This window comes from Artemia sp. Qi Xiang Cuo, chromosome 20 (genome assembly GCF_049724085.1).
Source record: "Artemia sp. Qi Xiang Cuo chromosome 20, ASM4972408v1, whole genome shotgun sequence".
NCBI classification, from domain to species: Eukaryota; Metazoa; Arthropoda; class Branchiopoda; order Anostraca; family Artemiidae; genus Artemia; species Artemia sp. Qi Xiang Cuo.
Genome location: NC_142813.1, coordinates 12,282,855 through 12,306,875, shown reverse-complemented (window position 1 = coordinate 12,306,875; position 24,021 = coordinate 12,282,855). Strand labels below are relative to the sequence as shown.

General features: G+C 34.3%; 3 protein-coding genes across 6 annotated transcripts in view; 2 read left to right on the top strand and 1 right to left on the bottom strand.

Annotated features, from left to right (window-relative positions):
- The window catches only part of LOC148939874 (Y+L amino acid transporter 2), a 126,178-nt gene extending 109,887 nt beyond the window's left edge, over positions 1–16,291 (bottom strand). For 2 of the 4 annotated variants that reach the window (XM_089106160.1, XM_089106163.1), the window contains exon 1: positions 16,170–16,291. The gene's annotated coding sequence lies outside the window, so the exon portion shown is untranslated. Of the gene's footprint in view, positions 1–11,486; positions 11,664–16,169 lie in introns of all 4 variants that reach the window. The other 2 variants (XM_089106161.1, XM_089106162.1) reach the window with 2 other exon arrangements.
- LOC148939875 (uncharacterized) lies at positions 1,178–9,483 on the top strand. The gene is made up of 2 exons (XM_089106020.1): positions 1,178–2,808; positions 9,147–9,483. Exons 1-2 carry the CDS (start codon positions 1,178–1,180, stop codon positions 9,481–9,483), a joined length of 1,968 nt encoding a protein of 655 aa, XP_088962146.1.
- A 171-nt stretch (positions 16,292–16,462) lies between the features above and the next one.
- Cpsf73 (cleavage and polyadenylation specificity factor 73) overlaps positions 16,463–24,021 on the top strand; it is a 108,464-nt gene continuing 100,905 nt past the window's right edge. Inside the window, 1 exon segment of the mRNA XM_089106159.1 lies at positions 16,463–16,574. Within this exon segment, the coding sequence (XP_088962285.1) occupies positions 16,513–16,574 (62 nt within the window). The 5' untranslated portion in view covers positions 16,463–16,512.

Sequence of the window (24,021 nt, the reverse complement as noted above, 5' to 3'; positions counted from 1 at the left end):
ATGTGACCAACCATCCCCACCCTCCCCTATGCTGTTTTTTTACTCAGCAGTCCTTGGAATATCTAAGTGGCACCATATTCACTCTTAAGAGAAGTATTTTTAAATCCTATCCAACATTGATTGAACTAAGATTTCATCTTCTTTGTTTTAACTTTAAGGCTAATTTTGATTAGTGAAAGTATTTTATAATTTAGCTCATTTCCTGAATTGCCGTTAAGACAAAATTGAATCATTGGTCAAACCACAAAAGGAATTGAATAGTAAGCTACCGCAGTGGTGTCAATTCATGAAAATATGCGCGCGTGTGTGTGTAGAGGGGGGGGGGGGGTTAGCGCAAGGATTTCTTAAAATAACGATACGAAAAAGGGCATTTTTCAAAATCAAGATTTGGGCATTTTTGGTTTTTCAGATTTATTTTAATGAAAATATGAAAACATGATTTTCTAAAATCTAGCAGGACAGTTGCCACCCTCCACTCCCTCCAGTTTGAACTGCTGTACACATCATGAACCACCATTAATGGACGAGGGAAGGAAGCGAGAATTCTAATTTTTACTGAATTAATACTACAGATTTTTTTTCGAAACAACTTATATATATATATATATATATATATATATATATATATATATATATATATATATAACTTATATATATATATATATATATATATATATATATATATATATATATAACTATATATATATATATATATTAACTATATATATATATATATATATACATATATATATATAATTTCTTATACGACGTAGAATTTTCATACTCCTAAAAAAGTTGAGGAGGTGCATCTACTCCAATTGAGGCTCCTCATGTAAAACATATTGATTCAGATTGAAACTTGCCAACGATCAAGATTGAATTCAGATCAATCCTTATAAATTTTGTTGAATCGATGCATATTATTATGCAATTTAGTTGTAAATTTACTGAATTTACTCACCATTTTCTTCAAGTCAAATTTTACCAAAATTGCCAGTTTTTCAGATTTTCCAAAAACTTAAAGGATTTTAAGTTTTTTAAAAACTTAAAAAACTTAATTACACTTGCAGCTCATGTAATAGCAACTGGTGTCACATTATACTTTGGTCCAATACTTTGGATAATTTGTGCCATCCCACTTATATTTCTATGTGTATGTTTATTATTTGTGATAATTATGGGTGATTTCTCTTTTCTTTTGAATTCTTCTATTCTTAATTCGGTTATATTTGCTCAACCAATTAGGGCTGGTAAGCAGGAGACTCACACGCTTGACCCTCTCCTTGAATCTATGGTTAATTCTAGCTGTAATTATCACACTACCATTGATTATTGTGATAAAATTATACCCTCACTGTCTTTAAATAGTAGTTTTAATGTATTTTGTTTGAATGTGCGTGGGATAAGAGATAAATGGGATAGTCTGAAATCTTATTTGTGGTCTGATAATTCTTGCCCTTTTGATGTAATTGGTTTAACAGAAACATGGTTATCTGATGGTGAAAATTTTACAGCCTATGATATGCATGGTTATGTTGCTGTCCATATCCCCAGAATGGTAACAAAGTGCTCAGGAGGTATTTCTTTATTTATAAAGTCTGATATTGAGTTTAGAAGAAGGTCTGACCTTGAATCCATGTTTACATCAGTAGTGTCAAATAGTAGGACAGTTTATTCTCTTGTTATTGATCTGAAAAGCCAGTTTGCATGTGACACTGTTTGTTTGTTTTATAAGCCCCCTCCTTTTCAAACACATTTATTCTGTGATTTGCTTGATCAACTTTCTTGTATGGGGTCTTTCTCTAAAAAACGTATTTGTGTTTTGGGAGATTTTAATTGTAATATGTTAAATATTGGATCAAGTAATGAATGTGACCATCTCTTTGATGTGCTTTCTTCTGCTGGTCTACTTCCTTCAATTTTTTTTCCTTCTCGTGTTGACCCTACTAGAAATTCTGCCACTTTAATGGATAATATTTTCATTTCTCATTCTCCGAATTTGAAGTTTACTTCTGGTCTTGTTTTCACTGATCTTTCTGATCACTTCCCTATTTATGTTTCACTTTTTGTGCCTCAAACTGAGATTGTTGTGGATGAGCGGGGTGAGTTTTCTTTTAGAACTTCCACAGATAAAGAAATTTCTAATTTAATACATAGTCTTCAGAGTAATGATTGGTCTAGTGTTCTTGAAGCTAATGATGTTGATTGTGCAACGAGTTTATTTTTGTGTCGTATGGGAGCTCTGTTGGATAAGCATTTTCCTCTTAGAAAGAGGCCAAGGAATTCCATACCTAAATGTCCATGGATGTCTAGAGGTCTGATCAATGCTACACATATGAAGGCGTCTCTGTTTAAGGCTGCATGTAAAAGTAAGACACAGGATGATCTTTTGAAGTATAAACTTTATAAAAATGTGCTTACTTCTTCAGTACGTGCAGCCAAAAAGCTATATTTTTCGCGTCGAATTGATGAGTGTAAGGGGAATTTGCGAAAGGTTTGGACTGTAGTTAATGAAGCTCTTTCCCGCAAGAAACTCAAACAGTCCCCCCCTTGTCACTACAAGAAAGCTGATGGATCTTCCGTGGACAAAAATTCTTCAGCAAGCGCCTTCAATTCCTATTTCACCTCACTTCCTTCAGTTCCTAATCCACCCTACAGCAGAGTAAGTAGTTTTCCCTTAGCAGAAAAGTCATTTTTCCTTTTTCCATGCAGTGATACCGAAATTTCTAACATTATTTCTCAGCTTTCAAGTAGCCATTCAGTTGATGGTTTTGGTTTGAGCTGTAATGTTCTTAAAAAAATTGGTCAGTTTGTTTCTAACCCCATCTCACACATAACTAACCTTTCTCTTTCTTCTCGTGTTTTTCCTCATTTATTTAAGGTTGCTAATGTTGTACCTTTGTTTAAAAAAGGTGATTCATCTCTAATTTCAAACTATAGACCTATTTCTCTCCTTCCTGTAATCTCTAAGGTTGTTGAAAAAGTAGTGTATTGTAGACTCTCTTCATTTGTATTTAGTACTAATACGACTGCAGGTAATTCTCTCATAACTAACCATCAGTATGGATTTCGTCCCAGTTTCTCTGCCTTGCATGCACTTTCAGATGCAACAGAGTTTGTGCGTGTTAATCTTGACAAGGGCTTGTGTGTTTTGGGTCTATTTCTTGACTTTTCAAAGGCAGTTGATATGGTCGTTCACTCTGTTCTTTTGTCTAAATTATCTTCATTTGGAGTGCATGGAGTCCCACTTGAATGGTTTAGGTCTTACCTCTCAGGGAGATCTCAGTATGTTTCGGTTAATGGTACTTCTTCCTCTTCCTTGCCTCTTGTGAAAGGTGTCCCACAGGGCTCTGTGCTTGGACCACTTTTGTTTTTAATTTATATTAATGATCTTGTTGATGGTCTTCATCCCCTTGTGCACCCTATACTTTTTGCTGATGACAGTAACTTCTTCATTACTGCAGTGGACCTGCCATCTGCCATTTCCCTAGCTCGAGGTCTTCTTGATAAAGTAAAAGATTGGTGCTGGTCAAATGGTATGACTCTCAACAGCCAAAAAAGTGCCATTGTACACTTTAGAACCCCTTATCGTATGAGAGACGCAGGGGAGCCAACCATCCTGACTTATGGGAATGATATTATACCGCAAGCTACTATAGTGAAATTTCTTGGTGTGTATCTGGACTGTTTTCTTTCTTTTAAACCCCATATAACTCATACCCGTTCCCTTGTCCTCCGCCAATCTTCAATGTTATACAGGGTTAACTCATTTCTTCCCCCTGATGTTATGCTTTCTCTTTATTATGCTTTTATTTTTCCTTACCTTTCTTATTGCTGTTCTGTCTGGGGTAATACTAATAAATCTCTTCTCTGCTCACTTCAAAGAGCCCAAAATAGGGCAGTGAAGGCTACTTTTCTTCTTCCTCGTTTTTACCCTTCCTCTGATCTTTAATGATACTGGAATAGCTCCGCTGGATCGTATTGTGGGTAAGAGTTACCTTTATTTAGCACATTCTGCTTTTCTAGGTAGACTCCCACCATCTCTGCAGCAGTTTTTCTTTCTGTCAGGCTCAGGTAGGTACTCTTCTTTTTTACGTAGCTCTTATCGCAGGTTCATTTTACCTAAGCGTTCATCGAGAGCAGGTCAGAGGTCTCCTGTTTATCAATCTATTTTACTATGGAACTCCATCCCTCCTGATGTCCCTCTATCTCTTTCTGCAGAGGCACTTTCTCGCTGGGTATTTCCAGTATAGTATTTTCCCCCTTTTTTCTTCATTTTTTGCATTCTATCCACATTTATGTCTTTTTTTTTTTCATTCAATATATTTCAAATAATTATCCTATTTTCTCCTATTATTTATCATATTTTAATAATTTTATCTTTTCTAATTTATTTTTTTTTTTTTTTTTTTTTTTTTTTTTTTTTGTTGATTTTTTTAGTGCTTTATAATAGTGTCTTATTTGTTTTGTTGGCCCTGTACAAGCTTAGCTTCTTGGGCGTGTTTAAATTTTTAAGTTTGTAATTGTATTGTTTTTTTTTAGTATTAATAAATTGATTGATTGATTGATTGATTGACGGTTATTCTAATTGAGCATAGAGATCAGAAAGGAGGACATCCTTAGTTTTAAGTACATTTTAATGAAATTTTGAAGCAGGTATGAGGGTACCCCAATTCAAGCACATTTTGTCTAAAATGACAAAACTAAATTCAATCTGTCTTTTTTTTATTATTATTATTGGATTCTCATATTGCTTAGTGTTTTTTACTTAAGGTAAGAGTCTTATTTGAACTTCCTAAATTTGCAAATAGCACAGCATTCTGAAACATTTTACATTTTCTTTGAGAAATATAACACACTAGAGATAGATATTTTACTGGCAAGGTAGCTCTCATAGCAAATAAAAATACCAAACAATAATTTCTTTTAGTCTACCAAGAAAACATAAAAACACACACACACAAAAGAATGCAACACACAATTATTTAGACAAACATGGTCAAGAATAATGTTACAAAAAGAATCCTACTAAATCAGTCACTATGTTAACATAGTTAGTGTTTTTATGGACATTTTGTCCATAAAAATACCCTTTCACACACACACATCACATATAACACATGACACACAACACACAGACACATACACACACACATATTTTCATGAATTCACACCATTGCAGTAGTTAAAAGTTATTAACATAGTTAACATAGATGTGTTTCTAACATAGTTAGAAACATATTTTAAAAGTATTATAGGATATGTGGTCTAAGACAATATAAAAGAACTATTAAAACAATAAAACAAACAATAAAACAAAACAATAAAACTAAGAGAGACATAAAAGTACAAATGGAAGGAGGGGGTAGATCATTGGTTATTTTAAATTCATTTGGTAAAATAACAGTTCAAATAGGGATAAATCCTTTTATTGGAGCAAAAAAAAAAAAAAAAATACTGCATGTTTCAATCACATGTAAAGTGATTGAAATATCCAGTATATTTTTTTATTGTTTTATTCACTGTCTAATAAAAGGCTTTATCCCTATTCAAACTGTTATTTATCATCATGAAAAGGCAGCATGGACTTCAAAATTACCTATGTCTTTTGGTAAAAGATGCATAAGGGTTTCATAATATCCAACTGTCCCATTCTAAGCCAGAAATAAGTTTGATGCTGGTAATGCTTTAACTCCTTGGAACTACTTGGATTATGAAGTCAAACATGTCTCACAAGTAGCTTGTATAGCTTCAGAAAGATCCTACATAACCAGCTGGTGGTGGTTCTTCTGATAAGTCCAAGGTTCGAATCTACTTTTGAGATTGCTAGTGCAGATTTTTCACAGACTTTGGGGCACAATCTATGGTGGCTCTCTGGAGTTTATCAGTGATTCAAACTGAAGGTGGCATGGTAAATGATGTCAGGTTGTCATTCAGGATGTATTGGTGCTGTTGATTATTGTGATCAAAGTGAAATGGCAACGCATTTTAAAATATTAAACAAGAGAAGTTATTACAAAATTTGCACTTTACTGAAAAAATACAAATGAATGGGCATTGTCAGTTTAATATACATATAGGCTACTAATATTTAGTAATCAAAATGTTAATATTATTTGATTTATTAAAGTTATAAAAGTAAAAACATTTATATTTTTGCAGTAAAGTGAAAGTTATGTTCTGGCCTTGGGAAGGCATAGGGGAAAAAAATTCATCCAGACAACTCCCCTGGACAATTCTCCTATGTATATAATTGAGCAGCCAAAGAGAAAGTAAGACAAATAAAAAATAATTCTGTATGTGAATTCCGGAAAACTCCGTCCCATGTAAAATTCTCTCTGCAGGAAATTGCCCACCTCCTTTGCAAAAATCCCCCTTCGGAATTTCGCCCGTACAAATCCTCCCTGGAATTGTCCGGGAAATATACGAATTCCGGGAAAACTCTGGAAATCCCCTTCCCCTGGGAAATTTCTCATGGACAATTCCTGCGTGGAAAATTCTCCCTACATTTAAAATGAAAAAAATCAACTTAATTAAATCGAGCATTAAGATAAATGTCTATAGGCTATTGATTATTTATCCAAAATATAGGCTACTAAATTATTTGATTTATTAAAGTTATAAAAGTAAAAACATTTATATTTTTTCAGCAGAGTACAAATTTTGTTCTGGCCTTGGGAAGGCATAGAGGTTTTGCATCCAAATTATGTTAATTTCTGCTCGTTTTGAGATGGACACAGTTAATTATTGTAATTTCTGTTCATTTCGGGTTTCATTTATTTATCAATGCTTATTTGAGGTAGTTTCACGCTTGGTAGATTATTTGATTTTATTTTTGCTCATTTTTTGTTTAATGGAGTTCTTTACTTTTCTTTGAAAAACTTATTTTGTGGAAAAAGTTTTTTAAATTAATCATCATGGAAAGACATGGATTAATCATCATGTGGTCTCCAAAATTATCTACGTCACCTTTTCATCTTCACTTATTCCTACCCTAAACAACTTGGTCTTCTTAACATTAATTTTCAAACCTATTCTAGGACCCTGAACTTACAAAATCTCTAAAAGTTCATTCATTTTACTCACATTTTCATCTAGGATGCTTAAATCATCAGCATAATATAAGTCCAGGGTATTTTTTCCTCCCCATTTGATTCAATGTTTTCCTATTGCCTTTCATGTGCTCCTTAAGACAAAATCCATCAAAATGATCCATGTAAAGGTGGATAAAACACAATCCTGCTTAACTCCTGATTTAATACAAAACCAGCTGCCAACCTCATTTCCTACCTCAACTGTTATTCTTGTACATAGCATTAATCACTTTAATATGTTTGTCTGGCACACCATACAAGGATAATACCTAAATCAAAGCTCTTCTATCAACAGAGTCAAATGCTTATTCATAATCTATAAAACTCAGGACCAAAGGTGTTTGATAATTCAGGCACTTCTGAATTATTAGCCTAAGAGTGAAAATTCAGTCAACACATCCTCTACCCTTTCTAAAACCACAATGTTCTTCTCTTATAACTTTGTCTACATGTTTTAAGCAATACTGAGAAGGATATTAGAACCCTCATGGATGATGAGCTCAAAATGGGTTGCTTCTCTCAGGCAACTGTAGCAGAGCCCAAGTAAATGCTAAATGTAATCAAATGGACATTCAGTAGCCAGTCTGCTGTTATCATGGCTGATTTTAGTGGAATTTGGTATCTGTGTTGCTACTCCTTCAAGAAAGAAGACCTGCACACACTAGAGTTTATACAAAGTCATGTTACCAAGTGCATAAAACATATGAAAGACAGTATTTACACATCTATCTTGAGAGGCTTAAGCTTCCCATCCTGAGCAACAGAAGGAAAATGTGAGATGTTACTATGACCTACAAGCTCTTGAATTCTAGAATTCTTCCAGCTCTTGAATTCTTCCAGCTGGACATTACTGCCAGAACAAGAGGCCACCCAACTAAGTTATTCCAGAGACATACAAACACAAAGTTTAGAAACAAGTCCTTCTCAAACTGTGTTAGAGAGGAGTGGGATTTTCTTGCTAAAAAAAAACAACAACAACAACAGTGACCCCCCCTTATGTTGAAGATTTCAACTAGGCAGTTGATCAGCACAGGCGTGAAAAACAATGGCGAACTGCAAGGGATGCTCCTGATGTTCCTGCTCACCTTGGCACTGACCCAGAGTCTGAAAGTCTATCTGGATTGCCAAATGTTGTGGTTTAAGGTAGTTTTATAAGAATATTGTGCATACTATAAAATTACATGAAGAAAAACTGCTCATTTAGGGATATTCAAATTAAAACAAAATATCCCTGGTCTTAAAGAATGCAACCTCATTTTTGATAATAGGCCTACATGATTTTTGCCAATGTGATATAATGGTCAGGGCCCAAGAAACATGCATGTCAGATTCATTAACCACCTAAAGAGTTACTTGCATGATGAATTACTTAACCACATTACAGTAAGAAAAAAAGGGCCAGATAATTCACACATAACATGTTGAGTACAACACTCCTAGCCTAATGAAATAGAAAAAATAAGGGAATATTTGATCCTGAAAACTACTGAAAATAAGCTTGACCCCAAAAACCATACATGTATGGTTGCATAAAAACGTCAAACTGTCTGCAAAATGCTCTTAAAATAGATGATTCAATGGTAAAGTATTTGAGACCTTTTAATTAGGGCTGATATAATTTTCCCTCCAGGTGTAAGTACATCTATAAGGATCTGTTTTGCAAATGATGATAATTAGGTGCTTCTGGTGAAAACAACATACCCCAATATGGATGTATTCCTGGATGGCATACATCCACAACTCTTAAAGGAAGCTCATTCCCAACTGGCAATGACCCTTTCAAGACTCTTCCAGAGATCTATTGACACCAAAGTCATACCAATGGACTGGAAAGTAGCCCATATCTCGCCAATATATAAAGGAGGAGACAAGAGCAAAGCTTGCAATTATCAGCCAATTATCAAACCCATTTCATTGACTCATATAATCACATAATCAAGCTCCTTGACCTAGGTCTCCTGGTAAATATGGTCTTGCTAGACTTTGCTAAAGCCTTCAATAAAGTCTGCCGTCAAAGGCTTCATTTGAAACTGAAGGCGATTGGAATTGAAGAGGGTGTGGTGGACTGGATCATGTCTTTCCTAAAGGGAAGAAAGCAGCAGGTCAGAGTTTTGGCAAGGGTGGCAGAGCTTACAACTCAGAAATAGCTGAGGTCTTAAGCAGGATTCCTAAGGGCACACTTTTAGGACCTACACTCTTCAATGTATTCATTAACAACACTCTAAGAACCATTACAGGCAAACTTAGCATGTATGCTGATGACTCAAAGCTTATTGGTCTCATAGGAACTCAGCAAGGTGTGAGCTTCAGCAAATGGGCCAAGATATGGAGGCTCGAATTTAATGTAGAGAAGTGCAAGGTTCTCCATTTCAGAAGCAACAACCCATGATGGCAATACTGTATGTCAGCAAATGCTGGTGTGAGACAACCACTTTCTGAGAGTACCTCTGAAAGAGATCTGGGGGTCATTGTAGATGAAGACCTTAATTTCAACTGCCACACCTGAGCTGCAGTAGCAAAGGTGAACCAAACTCTCAGTCTCATCAAATGTACAATGACAAGTATATCCCCAGCAATAATCACAAAACTGTACAAGAGCCTGGTGAAACCAAGATTAGAATTTGGAATGTTTGTTGCCACACCAATTAATAAACCAGACCAGATGACCCTCAAGTCTGTCCAAAGATGGGCATCTAAATGTGTAAAGGGGCTCAAAGACAAAGCGTATGCATGCTGACTGCAGTGCCTCAAGCTACCAACTCTAACATACTGTCAGCAAAGAGGTGATATGATAATGAGTTACAAACTGCCCCAGTCTGATGATAAAGACTTATTCCAGCCTGCCCAACAATCAAGAACCCAGGGGTCATTCAGCAAAGCGTTTTGGAAGCGTGCTAATACAAGGAAGAGGAACCATTTCTTCTCAACTGCGTCATAAGCCTTTGCAATGATCTGAGCAAAATGACAGTGAGTTCACCATCCATTGACAGTTTCAAAGCAAATCTTGCTAAGGAATGGGAGACCAAACTATGGCCCATGCAATAGAATGAAGCTCATGTCCTGCAGCCCTATCATCACTAACTGGCATACAATGGACTCATCCATATCACTAGCAAGTTCACTTTAAGGTTTTAAGGTAATATATCATAATTCACATAGCCTTTAATTCACACTTACAATAACAAAAAAATTAGTTAATAAAAATAATCTTTAATTTTTATGGTGTCTTAGGGTTATATATCAATTTCATTCTTCATGTATATAGCTTTCATTATCACATATCTTGGGAATGACTCTAAAGCTTTCAAACACAATTATTATTACTACCATACCCATTAAAAGGTCTAATGACTAAGTTAGATAGCAGTCAAGAAATTTGGGAATGTTTCAGGAGGAACATATTTTCCTGGATGCAGTTCAAATTATTCTTATTCATTCTTTAGCTTAGCCTGACTTATATTACAGTGTTGTTGTATACAACTAGTGTATTTCTATCTTCCATACAATTGCTGGCAATGCTTGCCTACCTTATAGTTATGGCATTGAAAACCAATTGTTGACAAAAGATGATGTAAACCAGCACAATCAGTTTTTATTTTTATTTTGCCTAGGACTACACCAAGGAATTGGGAGGAGGACTGGGAAAGCAGTTTACACTAGATGTAATGCTAAAAATCCATTTGATAGAAAAATTGGAAATTGTAAGCCTAAAACCCTTTCCCATTTAGTTTTTACCAATTCCTGAAAATCTGTTTCATCTAGGGCCACATCTAACTAGCCAGGGCTGCTTTTCAAGATAGCTTTGATAGTGAACAGCCTATCACAGAATTTTAATCATATTTTGGATCTGGGCTAGATTGATTTCTAAAGGCTTCCTTTAACTAGTAATTTCTTTTCAATTTCCTCACAATTCAGTGCCCTTCACAAGCATAAAAATGGAGGTAGCTATTTGAATAAAACTTTTGGGCCCTGACCTGGACTGTATATCAATTTCTAGGTGATTATGCACTTTTGTTCAGAGTTTGAAGGAAACAGCATAATAGCAAAAGAACAGTACCAATTAGTTTTCAAATATAATGATTGCTACTATGACAATTTTATCCTACTCCCCTCTCCTTAATGGAGCCAGATACACTCCTAGGCTACACATATTGCTGATTTATTAGTTTACATTATTTAAAAAAAGAGTAATTGGTAGCCTAATACAGTAAAATAATGCCAATTAAAAAAAGGAGAAAAAATCAGGAAAGCTTTATATATAGGGCCTAGCTTAGGATTATAACTAACCTCTTTTTTGGATTATAACCAACATATTTTATTGGTTAAATTCTAGTTCAGCTACTTTTTCCTATCCTGAAAAGGGTCAGTTCAGGAAAAGAAAATGAAACTTACAGTAATGAATCCAGGGCCAAAGACATACTCTGGGAAGGTATTGCCAAGCTTCTATGTTAATGCTCTTCTGATTTCTAAGTCTTAGAAATTTGCCTTCTGATCAGGTCATTGAAATTTTGACAAAACAGCATTTACCTTAATTTTTAGTTATCAGTTTCTTTCCCTTTGATTTTAGTTCTGAAAATACAATTCCTGTTGTTTGAGCAGAATTTTAAGCCATATTAAGCCTATTTTAAGCCATATTTGGCTTAAAATAGCCCTTTTTTAGCCTATTTTAAGTCATATTAAGCCATGTTTTTTTTTCTTCTTCTAAATTTGGAAAATGTATTTGCATGATTTTGAAACTCTTATAGATCATTTGCATGATCTATAAAAGGTAAATTTTTACCAAATCATATTATTGAGTTTCAAATAAAGTGAATATACCATTTGATGCCTTTTTTATGCTGATTACGAATATACTAATCATTTCTGTCGGAAATGAATTGTAGCCCCTCCCCCCCCCCGCCCCCTATATATGTCAATTCATGATATATATTTGCACATGTGGGGGTTGGGGTTAGGTTAGGGGGGGGGGCTGAAATTCATTTCTGATAGAAATGATTGTTATATTCATAATCAGCATATAAAAAGGCATTGAATGGTGTAACTCACTTCATTCCTAACTCAATAATATGATTTGGTAAAAATTTACCCTATAAAATATCTCTGGGGCCATTTTAAGAGCTCAAGATGCACTGGAAGCAATCAATTATTGAATTATGAAAGAGGACAAAAAAGGCATCAAATGATGACTTCACTTTCATCCTAGCTAAATTAGCCTATATAGCCAACTACAAATTTAGCCTACCAATTTTTAGGGTCATCAAAGGTCAGGGTCCTCTAGAGGAAGAAGGAGTGGAGGTTAGTACTTCAAAATACCTTCCCAGGACATAAGCTAACTTTAGTCTGTAGACCAGGGCTTGCACTCTTGAAAATTAAAATTTGGGGACAAGTCTTAAAAATTCAGGGAGTTTTTGGGGACAAGTCTTCAAGATTCGGGGATTTTTCGGGGAAAAAACAATATAGAATTTTGTTGCGAAAATTTGGGAGCCAAAATTGGTTTTAGCATTGATTTCAGGCTCAAGCAGGACTTGTATCTGTGTAGTAAATCAAGCCTTTTACAAAATAGGTTTTAGAGCCAGAGCCCAGGATTGGAACCCATAGCTGAAAACACTTATTGCTGATATTGCAGCAAAAACTTCAAAATTGTTTAAAAGAAAAAGAAAAATAGTGAACACATGTGAACTGTAAACACCAGTAGCAATTTTTTATTAAGTCATTAATCTCAGAAAGTCATTAATAATATTTAAAAACAGAAACAAATATTGTTTGCAGTTTCTAGATAAGTAAATTAAATAGACAAATTAAACCTATAAGTACAGGATAATATTAAAACTTAAAACAACCAAGAACTAAACCAAACAGGTAAATTTAAACTTAAATTAAAAACAGAATTTTGATGATAATTGAGACATTATTGGGTTTTCATGCTGCTTCTAGGGACTTAGGTGTTTAACCCCCCCCCCCCAAAAAAAAAATCCTCCCACAGAAAAACGGAAAATACCTCCCCCCCTCCTCGCAAAAATATACCCTGCAGAAAATGCTTCCCTGCTGAAAATACTCCCACAGAAAGTACCCCCATAGAAAATACCCCTTTGGAACACAGATTTTTTTTTCATTGTTTGTTTCTACTATGGTTTTCTTTCTTTTGGTTACCTAATAATTACTATATAGTCACGGATTAACCCCCAACCCTGTGACCATCCATATTCCAAATATAATACTTATTGCAGTCTCATTTTTATATCAGCCCATCTAATGCCTGGACAAAATAGCTGTAGGCTATAAATCATATAAAATTTACTAATTCTTTTACTTTGCACTGACATTATTTGGCATTATTAACCAACTGTTTTTGATAAATATGTCTGAAAATATTTAAAACTTGACAAGAAAACAATATGAGCCTAATACCCAAATTTTTACTTTAAGCTGTAGGCCTATTGTAAATTGTCTTATGGATAATATTTTTGGGGTTACTTCTGTTTGAATCCTTTATTCCTTGACCTTTTACATAGTTTGTAGCTAAATTTTTCCTCATTAGGAGGGGGAGGGAGTTGGGCATTTTTTATGGTAAGAAGGTCGTATTTAGGGATTGCTCTTAGGAAGAAATAAATTATACCACATTTTCTTTAAAAAAAAAATTTATCTCAGAATTAGCCTTCATACAGGGTTATTAATTGTTAAAGCATTAGAAGTTGTAAAGGTAGACCTAAGATATTTAAACAAATTTACTTGGCTATTCCAAATTTGAGCAGAATATATTTTCCATAAAATTTTGTTTGTCTAACTAATTGGTTTGCAAGACCATAAAAAGTTCCTAAAACTGCAGTTTAAAATATCACACCCACTGAAAATATTACATGGGTGAAGGGACCAGAATAATAATTGTGAGGGAGTGCTGGTTGAATATGTTTGAGGATAAAGAGTGGTATGACAAATACAATTATCAAATAAAAAGAAAAGAACTTAAATTTTACACACCAAATGAAAAAAAAAATTAAATGGTAAGAATTCCTGGCAAAAAGATCAATTTCTTCAATATATTATGCATTCAATTATTAAGTATTAAAAATTAATACAGTATGTCCAAAACCAAAAAAAGCAAAAGAAAACCAAAGTTAAACTTATGATTTGGTTGTCAAAGCAATTCTCTTTCTTTAGAAGCTCAATTTCAAAATCAAGAATCTAACTGAGCATTCTGTTAAACAACTTCAAGTATAATTCTTGGCTAATTTTGTCAAGATACTTGACCATGAATGATGCAAATGTAAGAATCTTATAGCATTTGGAATACTGCATTTGAAATTATTAAATCTAAATAAAAGAAAGTGATACTTATGTGAACATATAAAGAACCATCTATAATTAAATTGTATTGGTCTGGTTCTTATGCAAGTAACATAGGAGATGAAAATTAACAAACAAGACAGTAGTGAAAAATTATGGTATGTAAGTAATGTTTGCTAGGGATAGTCACTAGGGGTCAAACTGTGGTTGAGTGATTTTCAGGGAAATTTGGGGAAAAATAAATTTTTGGGGGGAGACACATAGATTTCCATGGAGATCCCCAAAAATTCAGGGATAGTGGAAGCCCTGCTGTAGACCCATCCCTGAAAGTTCCATTTTCATAACCTAACCCTTTTTAAAGGAAGCAAAAAGTAGCTAAACTTTTAATAAAATGGCAAAAAGTTTTGCCATTTTATTTTGTATAACCTATATTTTGTGAATGTTATAGCCTAATCATTGACAAGTAAAAACAATTATCCCTATTTGAACTTTATTTATTGTCATTAAGAGGCAGAGGCAGAGTGGTCTTTGAAATTACCTATAGGCTACCTTATAATCTAAGGCAAATTTATTTATCCACTTTAACCAGTGCTACCATCCCTCAGTCAATTTATCCATCCCCCCAAGATTTATCCCTACTAGAATGGATAGGGTAAGACACCCAGTAGTCAGCCACCTGCCTATTCTTGGACAGAATGTAACTAGGCCTAACAGGGAACCTGTTAGTTACACAGTTAGATATACAAGTTTTCCCTGTTATTTTATATTTAAATTTCACTTCAATTGCTAATGGAAAGGCAGTGTGATCTAAGAAATTATAACAAAGAAGATGAAAACAGTATTTTCCCTACATAACCTGTTAGTTAACTAACAGGGGAACCAGCTATGTATAAAAACTTTCTAAGCACATTAGCCTAGAGGTAGGTTCCCTGTTAGTTACATTCTGGGTAAAATTCTACTTTAGCTACTTTTGGCTATCTTGGAAAGGTGTTAAGTTAAGAAAATGAAACTTTCAGGGATGGGTATACAGGCTAAAGTATGCTATGTCCCAGGAAGGTATTTTGAAGTACCCACCTCTACTCCTTCTCCCTCTAGGCCTAGAGGGTCCTGACCTTTGATGACCTTTAAAAATATGTGAGTTATAGAAGTGAAACCTTGCAAAATAAATCTTCTGCTTAAATGAAGTACAACAAAATTGTTTTCAGCTTCACAACTTTGCTCAATTCCAATTTGTAAGGTTTTAAAGATATACAAATACATTTCCTAAATTTTGGAAATAAACTAGGCTATTTATATGGCTTAAAATTCTGCTCAAATAACTGAAATTGCATTTTCAGAGCTAAAGTCAGAAAAAAAGAAACTGATAACTGAAAATTAATGTAAAATGTTGTTTTGTCAAAATTTCAATGGGTATAGGCTAGACCTGTCATGTAGGCAAATTTCAGGACCCTCTAGAGGGAGGAGCGATGGAGATATGTACTTCAAAATACCTTCCCGAGACATAATTTAGCATGTAGGCCCATCCCCGAAAGTTTCATTTTTCAAGCATAGCCTAATTTCGAAACAGCAAAAAGCAGCTAAACTAGAATTTTACCACATTCTGTCCAAGAATAGGCAGGTGGCCGACTACTGGGTGTCTTACCCTAGCCTACCTTCTTTAGATAACAGCCAAGAGCCTACTCACTCATGCTAATGTACTACAAGTTACAAGACAGAAAAGAAGATCAGTATGAAATTTGGTATATTAGGTTTTTTTTTTATTAATAAATTTCATGAAATTTGATCACCTACCCTTATTGTCACAGAAAGTTCACAGGTACCTTTTTTACTGAAGAAGCCGGCAGGGAGCCTGAATAAAAACTGGCGTGTGTCACTTTTTTCAAATATGAGTAATGAAGAAAAGCTGATGAAATAAAATGAGTAAGTTACAGCATGGAAGAAAATCCTTATTGTTGGGAGAAAACCTTTTGGAAGAAAAACCTTTTCCTGACAATTGGAACGTGATAGTCTAGAATAAAAGCCTATTTGTAAAATTATGGTGAACTATTTAGCTTGGTTTTTAATTTTTCATTTGAGTTTAATTTAGGATTTTAGTTTGATTTCGACATTCCAACTGATTTCAAACGGCCCGGACATGTCTCGTCGTAAAGAAGCAATCCCAGCTGAAGAAAGTGACCAGCTCACAATAAAACCTTTGTAAGTAGACTACCTAATCAGCATCATTGAGGCTACAAAATCCTTATGAATTTGTATTTAGGGTTGATCAAGTTTGTTGAAACTCTTCTTTCTTAATTGTTGTTCACTATGTTTGGTACTACAACTTTTTCAATTCTGAATTATTGAAAAAACAAACAGTGTTCTTGGTTATCAGACATACATTTAGATGCAATATTAGACAAATCTACTACAAAAATGCAAGCTAATGCAATAAAATTAATTGAAATGACTGAATTAATTTTGCAGCAATTCTTTATTGCATCAATCACAAAGTTAGAGCTTTTCTTTCTCCTGTGGTTTAGTATTTCGATTTTCCTGATTAGAAATCAAGCAGGGCCTGCACTATCCCTGAATTTTTGGGTATTTCCCTGAAAATCTATGTATCACCAAAAAAAATTTGCTCCCTGCCAAATATTACTTTGCATACAATAATTTTTCATTATTGTCTTGTTCATTAATTTTCGTCTCTTTTGTTATTTTGCATAAAAACCAGGCAGATGCAATTGCAGTATACACAGTTATTCATATGTTGACAAAAAAAAGTATTGTCCTTATGAAATGAGATTAAATAATTTTGAATACAGCTTCCCAATTGCTATTTCTTACATAATTTGTAGTCAAACATTTTATTTTTAAATTGAATAGAATGCATTCACTACTATACAGCTTCAGTTAGATTTTGAAATTGATCATTGGCAGATTATTTCTACAGCTGAATCGTAAGTTTGCAGAATTTTGTTTAATTTTGCTGTTTTTAGATATGATTTTCTTAATGTTTAATACACAATTGTTGAACACCTGATAGATTAAAGAAAATACAATCTTCTTTCTGAAAAAATTTTACCCCCAACCCCCAAAAAAAACAACAACCCTCTATTGAGACAAAATTTAGCTATTGACTAAGCTATGTGCAAGGTTGGGGAATTAAAGATTGAAACAAAAGCTACCCCAAAATATGACTCATAAAAAAATTATAAATTATTGCCTATAGGGCAATAAAAAAATTATAAATTATTGCCTATCATTTTTAAGTGATAATTAAAAAAAAACTTTTTCCACAAAATAAGTTTTTCAAAGAAAAGTAAAATTCTCTGTTAAACCAAAAAAGAGCATAAAATCAAATAATATACCAAGCACAAAACTACCATAAATCAGCATCAATAAATAAATGAAACCTGAAACAAACAGAAATTACAATAAATAACCAAGTCAAACTCAAAACAAGCAGAGATTAATATAAGTTGGGCTCAAAACCCCTATGCCTTCCCAAGGCCAGAATGTAATTTGCACTTTACTGAAAAAAATACAAATGAATGTGCATTGTCAGTTTAATATACACATACTGATACTTAGTAATCAAAATGTTAAGATTATTTGATTTATTAAAGTTATAAAAGTAAAAGCATTTATATTTTTTTCATTAAAGTGAAAATTATGTTCTGGCCTTGGGAAGGCATAGGGGTTTTGAGCCCAATTTATGTTAATTTCTGCTCATTTTGAGTTTGACTTGGCTATTTATTGTAATTTCTGTTTGTTTTGAGTTTCATTTATTTATCAACGCTGATTTGTGGTAGTTTCACGCTTGGTAGATTATTTGATTTTATTTTTGCTAATTTTTTGTTTAATGGAGTTCTTTACTTTTCTTTGAAAAACTTATTTTGTGGAAAAAATTTTCTTTAATTAATTTCTGTTTGTTTTATATTTACATAGTCTTTTCAGGGAAAAAGTAAATAATACTTTAAATCTTTTCGTTTTTTTAAGAATTTATAGTTTGGTCTGCAATTTGTATACTGGAGAAAAATTTTCAGCAATTTTTAACAACATATACCCTTTTAGATATCTGGACATAAATAGTAGTGTTTAATTTAGTTTCATACCTCCTCTAGTTGACCTGAAATGGAAAACTTGATACCATTTGCACAAAAAACTGTTTACTTTCTTGATAGCTTGGATACACTTACGCTATTTTGATTTGGTTAAATTTTAAAAGCAGAAGCAGCCCCAATAGTTTGAACATAATACTCTCAGTCATTCTTGGGACACTGCTGAGATTCCTCATTGGGAATTAGCATTAACACAGTGCATTTTGATTTAATCTTATGGCAACATTTAGTTTTTAAACATAAAGTCAAATGGGAGGGTGGATGTGGGAGGGGGATTAGTTTCCTTTTGATTTCCAATCAAATGAGCCCTTTTTGATCTTTTATGACAACGCTTTCTATAAATACCTTATATGCCCCCGGGGCATAAATTACAACCCTGACCCTAAGGGCTGTGAGGGTGGTTGTCATCCTTTAAGACCTAATTTCCAGAACTTTCAACTGCGTTAAACAAAATGGCTATCTCAAAATTTTGATTGGATGTGTCTGGGAAAATGGTTGGCATGAGAGGGGCGTTAGTTTTTCTCCAATCATTTTCAACTATTAAAAAGGCACTAGCCCTTTCAATTTCCAATCAAATGAGCCCTTTTGAAGTTTCTATGACAACCCTTTCAATAAAAAACCTTATATGCCCCCAGGGGATAATTTACAACCCTCACCCTGAGGGCTGGGGGTGTTATCCTCAAAGACCTAATTTCCAGAACTTTCTACTATGTTGAACAAAATGGCTATCTGAATTTTTGATTGGATGTGTTTGGGGGAATGGTGGGCCTGAGAGGGGGGTTAGTTACCCTCCAATCACTTTCAACTATTAAAAAAGGCACTAGCCCTCTCAATTGCAATTGGAATGAGCCCCTTTTGAAGTTTTTACAACAACTCTATAATTAAAAAGCTTATATGCCCCCAGGGCATAACATACAACCTTTGCCCTGGGGACTCTGGGGTGTTTGTCATACTTAAATACATAATTTCCAGAACTTTCAACTACATTTAACAAAATGGATATCTCTAAACTTTGATTGAACATGTTTGGGAAAATGGTGGGCATGAGAGGGGGGTTAATTACTCTCCACTCACTTTTGACTATTAAAAGGGGCAATTTCAGTTTCCAATCAAATGAGCTCCTTTTGAAATTTCTACAACAACTTTCTATATAAACCTTATATGCCCCCCAGGGCATAACTTAAAACCCTTGCACTGAGGGCTCTGATGGCGTTATCATCCAAAAAGACCTAATTTTCAAAACTTTCGACTACGTTAAACACAATAGATATCTCAAAATTTTTTATTGCATGTGTTTGGGGAAATTGTGGGCGTGAGAGGGGGGTTAGTTGCCCTTCAATCACTTTTGACTATTAAAAGGGAACTAGCCCTTTCATTTTTCAATTGAATGAGCCCTTTTTGAATTTTCTACAATATCGCTTTCTATAAAAACCTTACACACTCCCCGGGCATAATTTCCAGCCCGGACCCTAAGGATGGTGGGGGGGATGGGTTGTCATTCTTAAAGATCTAATTTCCAAAACTTGAACCTCATTTCAACTGTGTTGAATAAAATGGCTATCTAAAAATTTTGATTGGATGTGTTTGGGGTTATGGTGGGCATGGAAGGGGTGTTAGTTGTCTTCCAATTACTTTTGACTATTAAAAAGGTCACTACTCATTTCAATTTCTAATCGAATGAGCCCTTTTTGAAGTTTCTATGACAACACGTTCTATAAAAACTTTATAGGCCCTCTGGGCATAACTTACAGCCCCAATCCAGAGGGCTGTGAGGGGGTTGTCATCCTCAAAGACCTAATTTACAGAACTTAAAACTACATTGAATAATGTGTCATTCTCAAAATTTTGATTGGATGTGTTTGGGGAAAAGGTGGGCGTAAGAGGGGGGTTAGTGGCCCTCCAATCACTTTTGACTATTAAAAAGGGCACTAGCCCTTTGAATTTTCAATCGAATGAGCCTTTTTTGAAGTTTCTACGACAATGCCTTCTGTCTGGAAATTTTCTATCTGGAAATCAACTATGCTGAACAAAATGGCTATCTCAAAATTTTCATTGGATGTGTTTGGGGGAATAATGGGTGTGGTGGGGGCTAGTTGCCCTTCAATCACTTTCGACTATTAAGAAGGGCACTAGCCCTTTGAATTTCCAATCAAATGAGCCTTTCTTGAAGTTTCTTGAAGTCTCCTGAAGTCTATCTCAGAATTTTGATTGGATGGATTTGGGGAAAAGGTGGGCGTGAGAGGAGTGGTTAATTGCTTTTCTATCGCTTTGGACTATTAAAAAGGGCACTAGCCCTTTGAATTTTCAATCGAATGAGCCTTTTCAGAAGTTTCTACGACAATGCCTTCTGTCTGGAAATTTTCTATCTGGAAATTAGTTTCTATCTGGAAATTTTCTAAGACAGCTCATTTGATACGAAGTACCGGGTATGGAGAAGAAGAAGAAAAAAGAAAAATAAATAACAAATTGTGCCCACATTGTTCTTTTCTTAGGCAGCACTATCGCGCTGCCTTTGAACTTTAGCGTAAAGAGCGAGGTATTGACTAGGGGGCGAACCCCTAATATACGTATTAAAAATATAGAAATATAGAAGTTTGTTACGGAAGCTAATTCGTAAGTCACGTAAATTTATTACTAATACAAACGTTCGTAAATAAAATTAAAGAACTTTCAAGAAAGCCATTTAACCAAAAATAAGTAAAATTAATATGCAAATTTCGTTTTAATTATTCTTGAATGGTGATCCAAAATCAGAACCTACATTAATTCAAAAACGTTCAGAAATTAAATAAAAAAGGAGCAACATTAAAACTTAAAACGAACAGAAATTATTCCGTATATGAAGGGGCTGTCCCCTCCTCAACGCCTCGCTCTTTACGGTAAAGTTTGACTCTTTCTCACAACTTTATTTTTCAAAACAATACAAAACTTTAGCGCAAAAAGCGAGGCGTTGAGGAGGGGACAGCCCCTTTCATATACGGAATAATTTCTGTTTGTTTTAAGTCACCTTGTCAGATTTGCCGCTACCTTAACCTCATCCAAGCCATAAAAGGGTCTCTGAGTATAGCATTCAGGGTTACCATCCGGCGAAAAAAGAAATCACTAGATTTTACAATCTTTTGATTGATTTAGTGATTTTCTTTGATAATCTAGTCATTTATATGGTGATTTAGTAACTTTTGTTTAGGCAATATAACACGTCACTAGAAATAGTGATAAATCACCAAGGGTGGCAACTCTGATAGTATTGCTCTCTGAGACGTTTCAGCCACACATCATAAAAAAGCGCAAGAGACTAAAGAATTATCATCATTCTCAAATAATTTTTTTTTTACGAACATTAAACTTGAATATAAGAAAAGGGAGTTAAAGGAGGGGACAGTAACCCTCCTTTATATATAAAACTCCTTCATATCATATATGAAATTCATATATAAAAGCGCAATAGACTAAAGAATTATCATCATTCTCAAATATATTTTTTTTTTACGAACATTAAACTTGAATATAAGAAAAGGGAGTTAAAGGAGGGGGCAGTAACCCTCCTTTGTATATAAAACTCCTTCATATCATATATGAAATTCATATTATAAAAGCGCAATAGACTAAAGAATTATCATTATTCTCAAATATATTTTTTTTTTACGAACATTAAACTTGAATATAAGAAAAGGGAGTTAAAGGAGGGGGCAGTAACCCTCCTTCATATATAAAACTCCTTCATATCATATATGAAATTCATATATAAAAGCGCAATAGACTAAAGAATTATCATTATTCTCAAATATATTTTTTTTTTTACGAACATTAAACTTGAATATAAGAAAAGGGAGTTAAAGGAGGGGGCAGTAACCCTCCTTTATATATAAAACTCCTTCATATCATATATGAAATTCATATATAAAAGCGAAATAGACTAAAGAATTATCATCATTCTCAAATATATTTTTTTTACAAACATTAAACTTGAATATAAGAAAAGGGAGTTAAAGGAGGGGGCAGTAACCCTCCTTCATATATAAAACTCCTTCATATCATATATGAAATTCATATATAAAAGCGCAATAGACTAAAGAATTATCATCATTCTCAAATATATTTTTTTTTTAAGAACATTAAACTTGAATATAAGAAAAGGGAGTTAAAGGAGGGGGCAGTAACCCTCCTTCATATATAAAACTCCTTCATATCAGTAGTAGAAGGGTCTTATTGACTCCGAACAGGACCACGTGGTTTATGGTTTTCTCACTGAGAATGAAAAAACAGAATTTTTATCACTTAAAAAAACAGGAATTTTATAACTCTTATTGTTGTTTTCTTGGACGGTTATGTGTGTTGGTCAATTTATTTTATGTTTTTCTCGGATGTCAACAGTAATTCATGTCTGTTTTATGGTTCGTTGTCAGTGAGAATGAAAAAACAGGAACTTTCTCACTTTGATGGATGTTTTATGGTTTTTGTCAGTGAGAATGGAAAAACAGGATTTTTCTCACTTTGATGGATGTTTCAAGGTCGATTTATTTGTTGTTGTTTGTCCAGGTGTAATGACATTGGGGTGATTTACATAATCGGCGGGGGAATTATTGATTCACGAAAGGGGAATTAAGAAACAAACATGGCTTCTTTGATCTTTAGGCTAACCTAACCTGAGAAATTGATTTACATAATCGGCGGGGAATTATTGATTCACGAAAGGGGAATTAAGAAACATTATGGCTTCTTTAATCTTAGGTCTGAGAGATAAACGTTCTTTAGGTCAGAGAGAAAAATTAATATTCTATTTTTAAATAGGGCTTCATTGATCTTTAGTGTCAGGAATTAGAAATGACATCACTTGTTATCTTGGAATTATGCGGGAGTCTAAAGAGATAGAAATTCTATTTTTAAATACGGCTTCACTGAGCTTTAAGTCTGAGAGATAAATTGATATTCTAACGAAACCTTAATAGTGTAGCTAGGAACATTTATGAGATGAAGAGGTTAACGTAGGAAAGGGTTTCCTAGAAATTTGGAATGTGACAGCGCAGGGATGCCAAAAACAAAAGGAACACGCTGAGATTACGTTTAGGGATTATTTGGGTGAAACTTTTAGACATTTTAGGGAATTATTTCGGCGAAACAGTTAGAGACATTTTAAAAGATGATTTTAGAAGAGGTTTTAGAAGAGGATTTGAGTGTGGTCGTTATAATACACAAGTTCCATTTGAACAGTGTCGTGAGGTCCCATACCCCAACCCCAAAGGGCCCCCGATCCCCCGACCGCGACCCAAAGGGCTCCGATCCCCATACCCCAATCCCGAAGGAACCCCCCGGTCCCCAAAGGTTCCCCCGGGCTCCCAAAGGGTCCCCCGGGCCCCCCAAAGGGCCCTCAGCGCCCGAAAGGCCCCAGAGCCCCAATTTTTTAATACTTTTTTAAGGCTTTACTATATCTTTTCAGAGCAAGCTGTTTTCCTAGTTTCCATCCTAAACCCATTTTACAAGTTGAAGTACCCATCCCTTTCACCCACAACTTTACATTACAGCTTTTTGGATACCTCAACAAC

Bases quoted from the DNA above. Each gene is read 5' to 3' on its own strand.
- LOC148939875 (XM_089106020.1), top strand. From the start codon at position 1,178: ATGGGTGATTTCTCTTTTCTTTTGAATTCTTCTATTCTTAATTCGGTT. The intron at 2,809-9,146 runs GTTTGTTTCTAA...TTGGAATTGAAG, and splicing joins GTTCTTAAAAAAATTGGTCA to AGGGTGTGGTGGACTGGATC.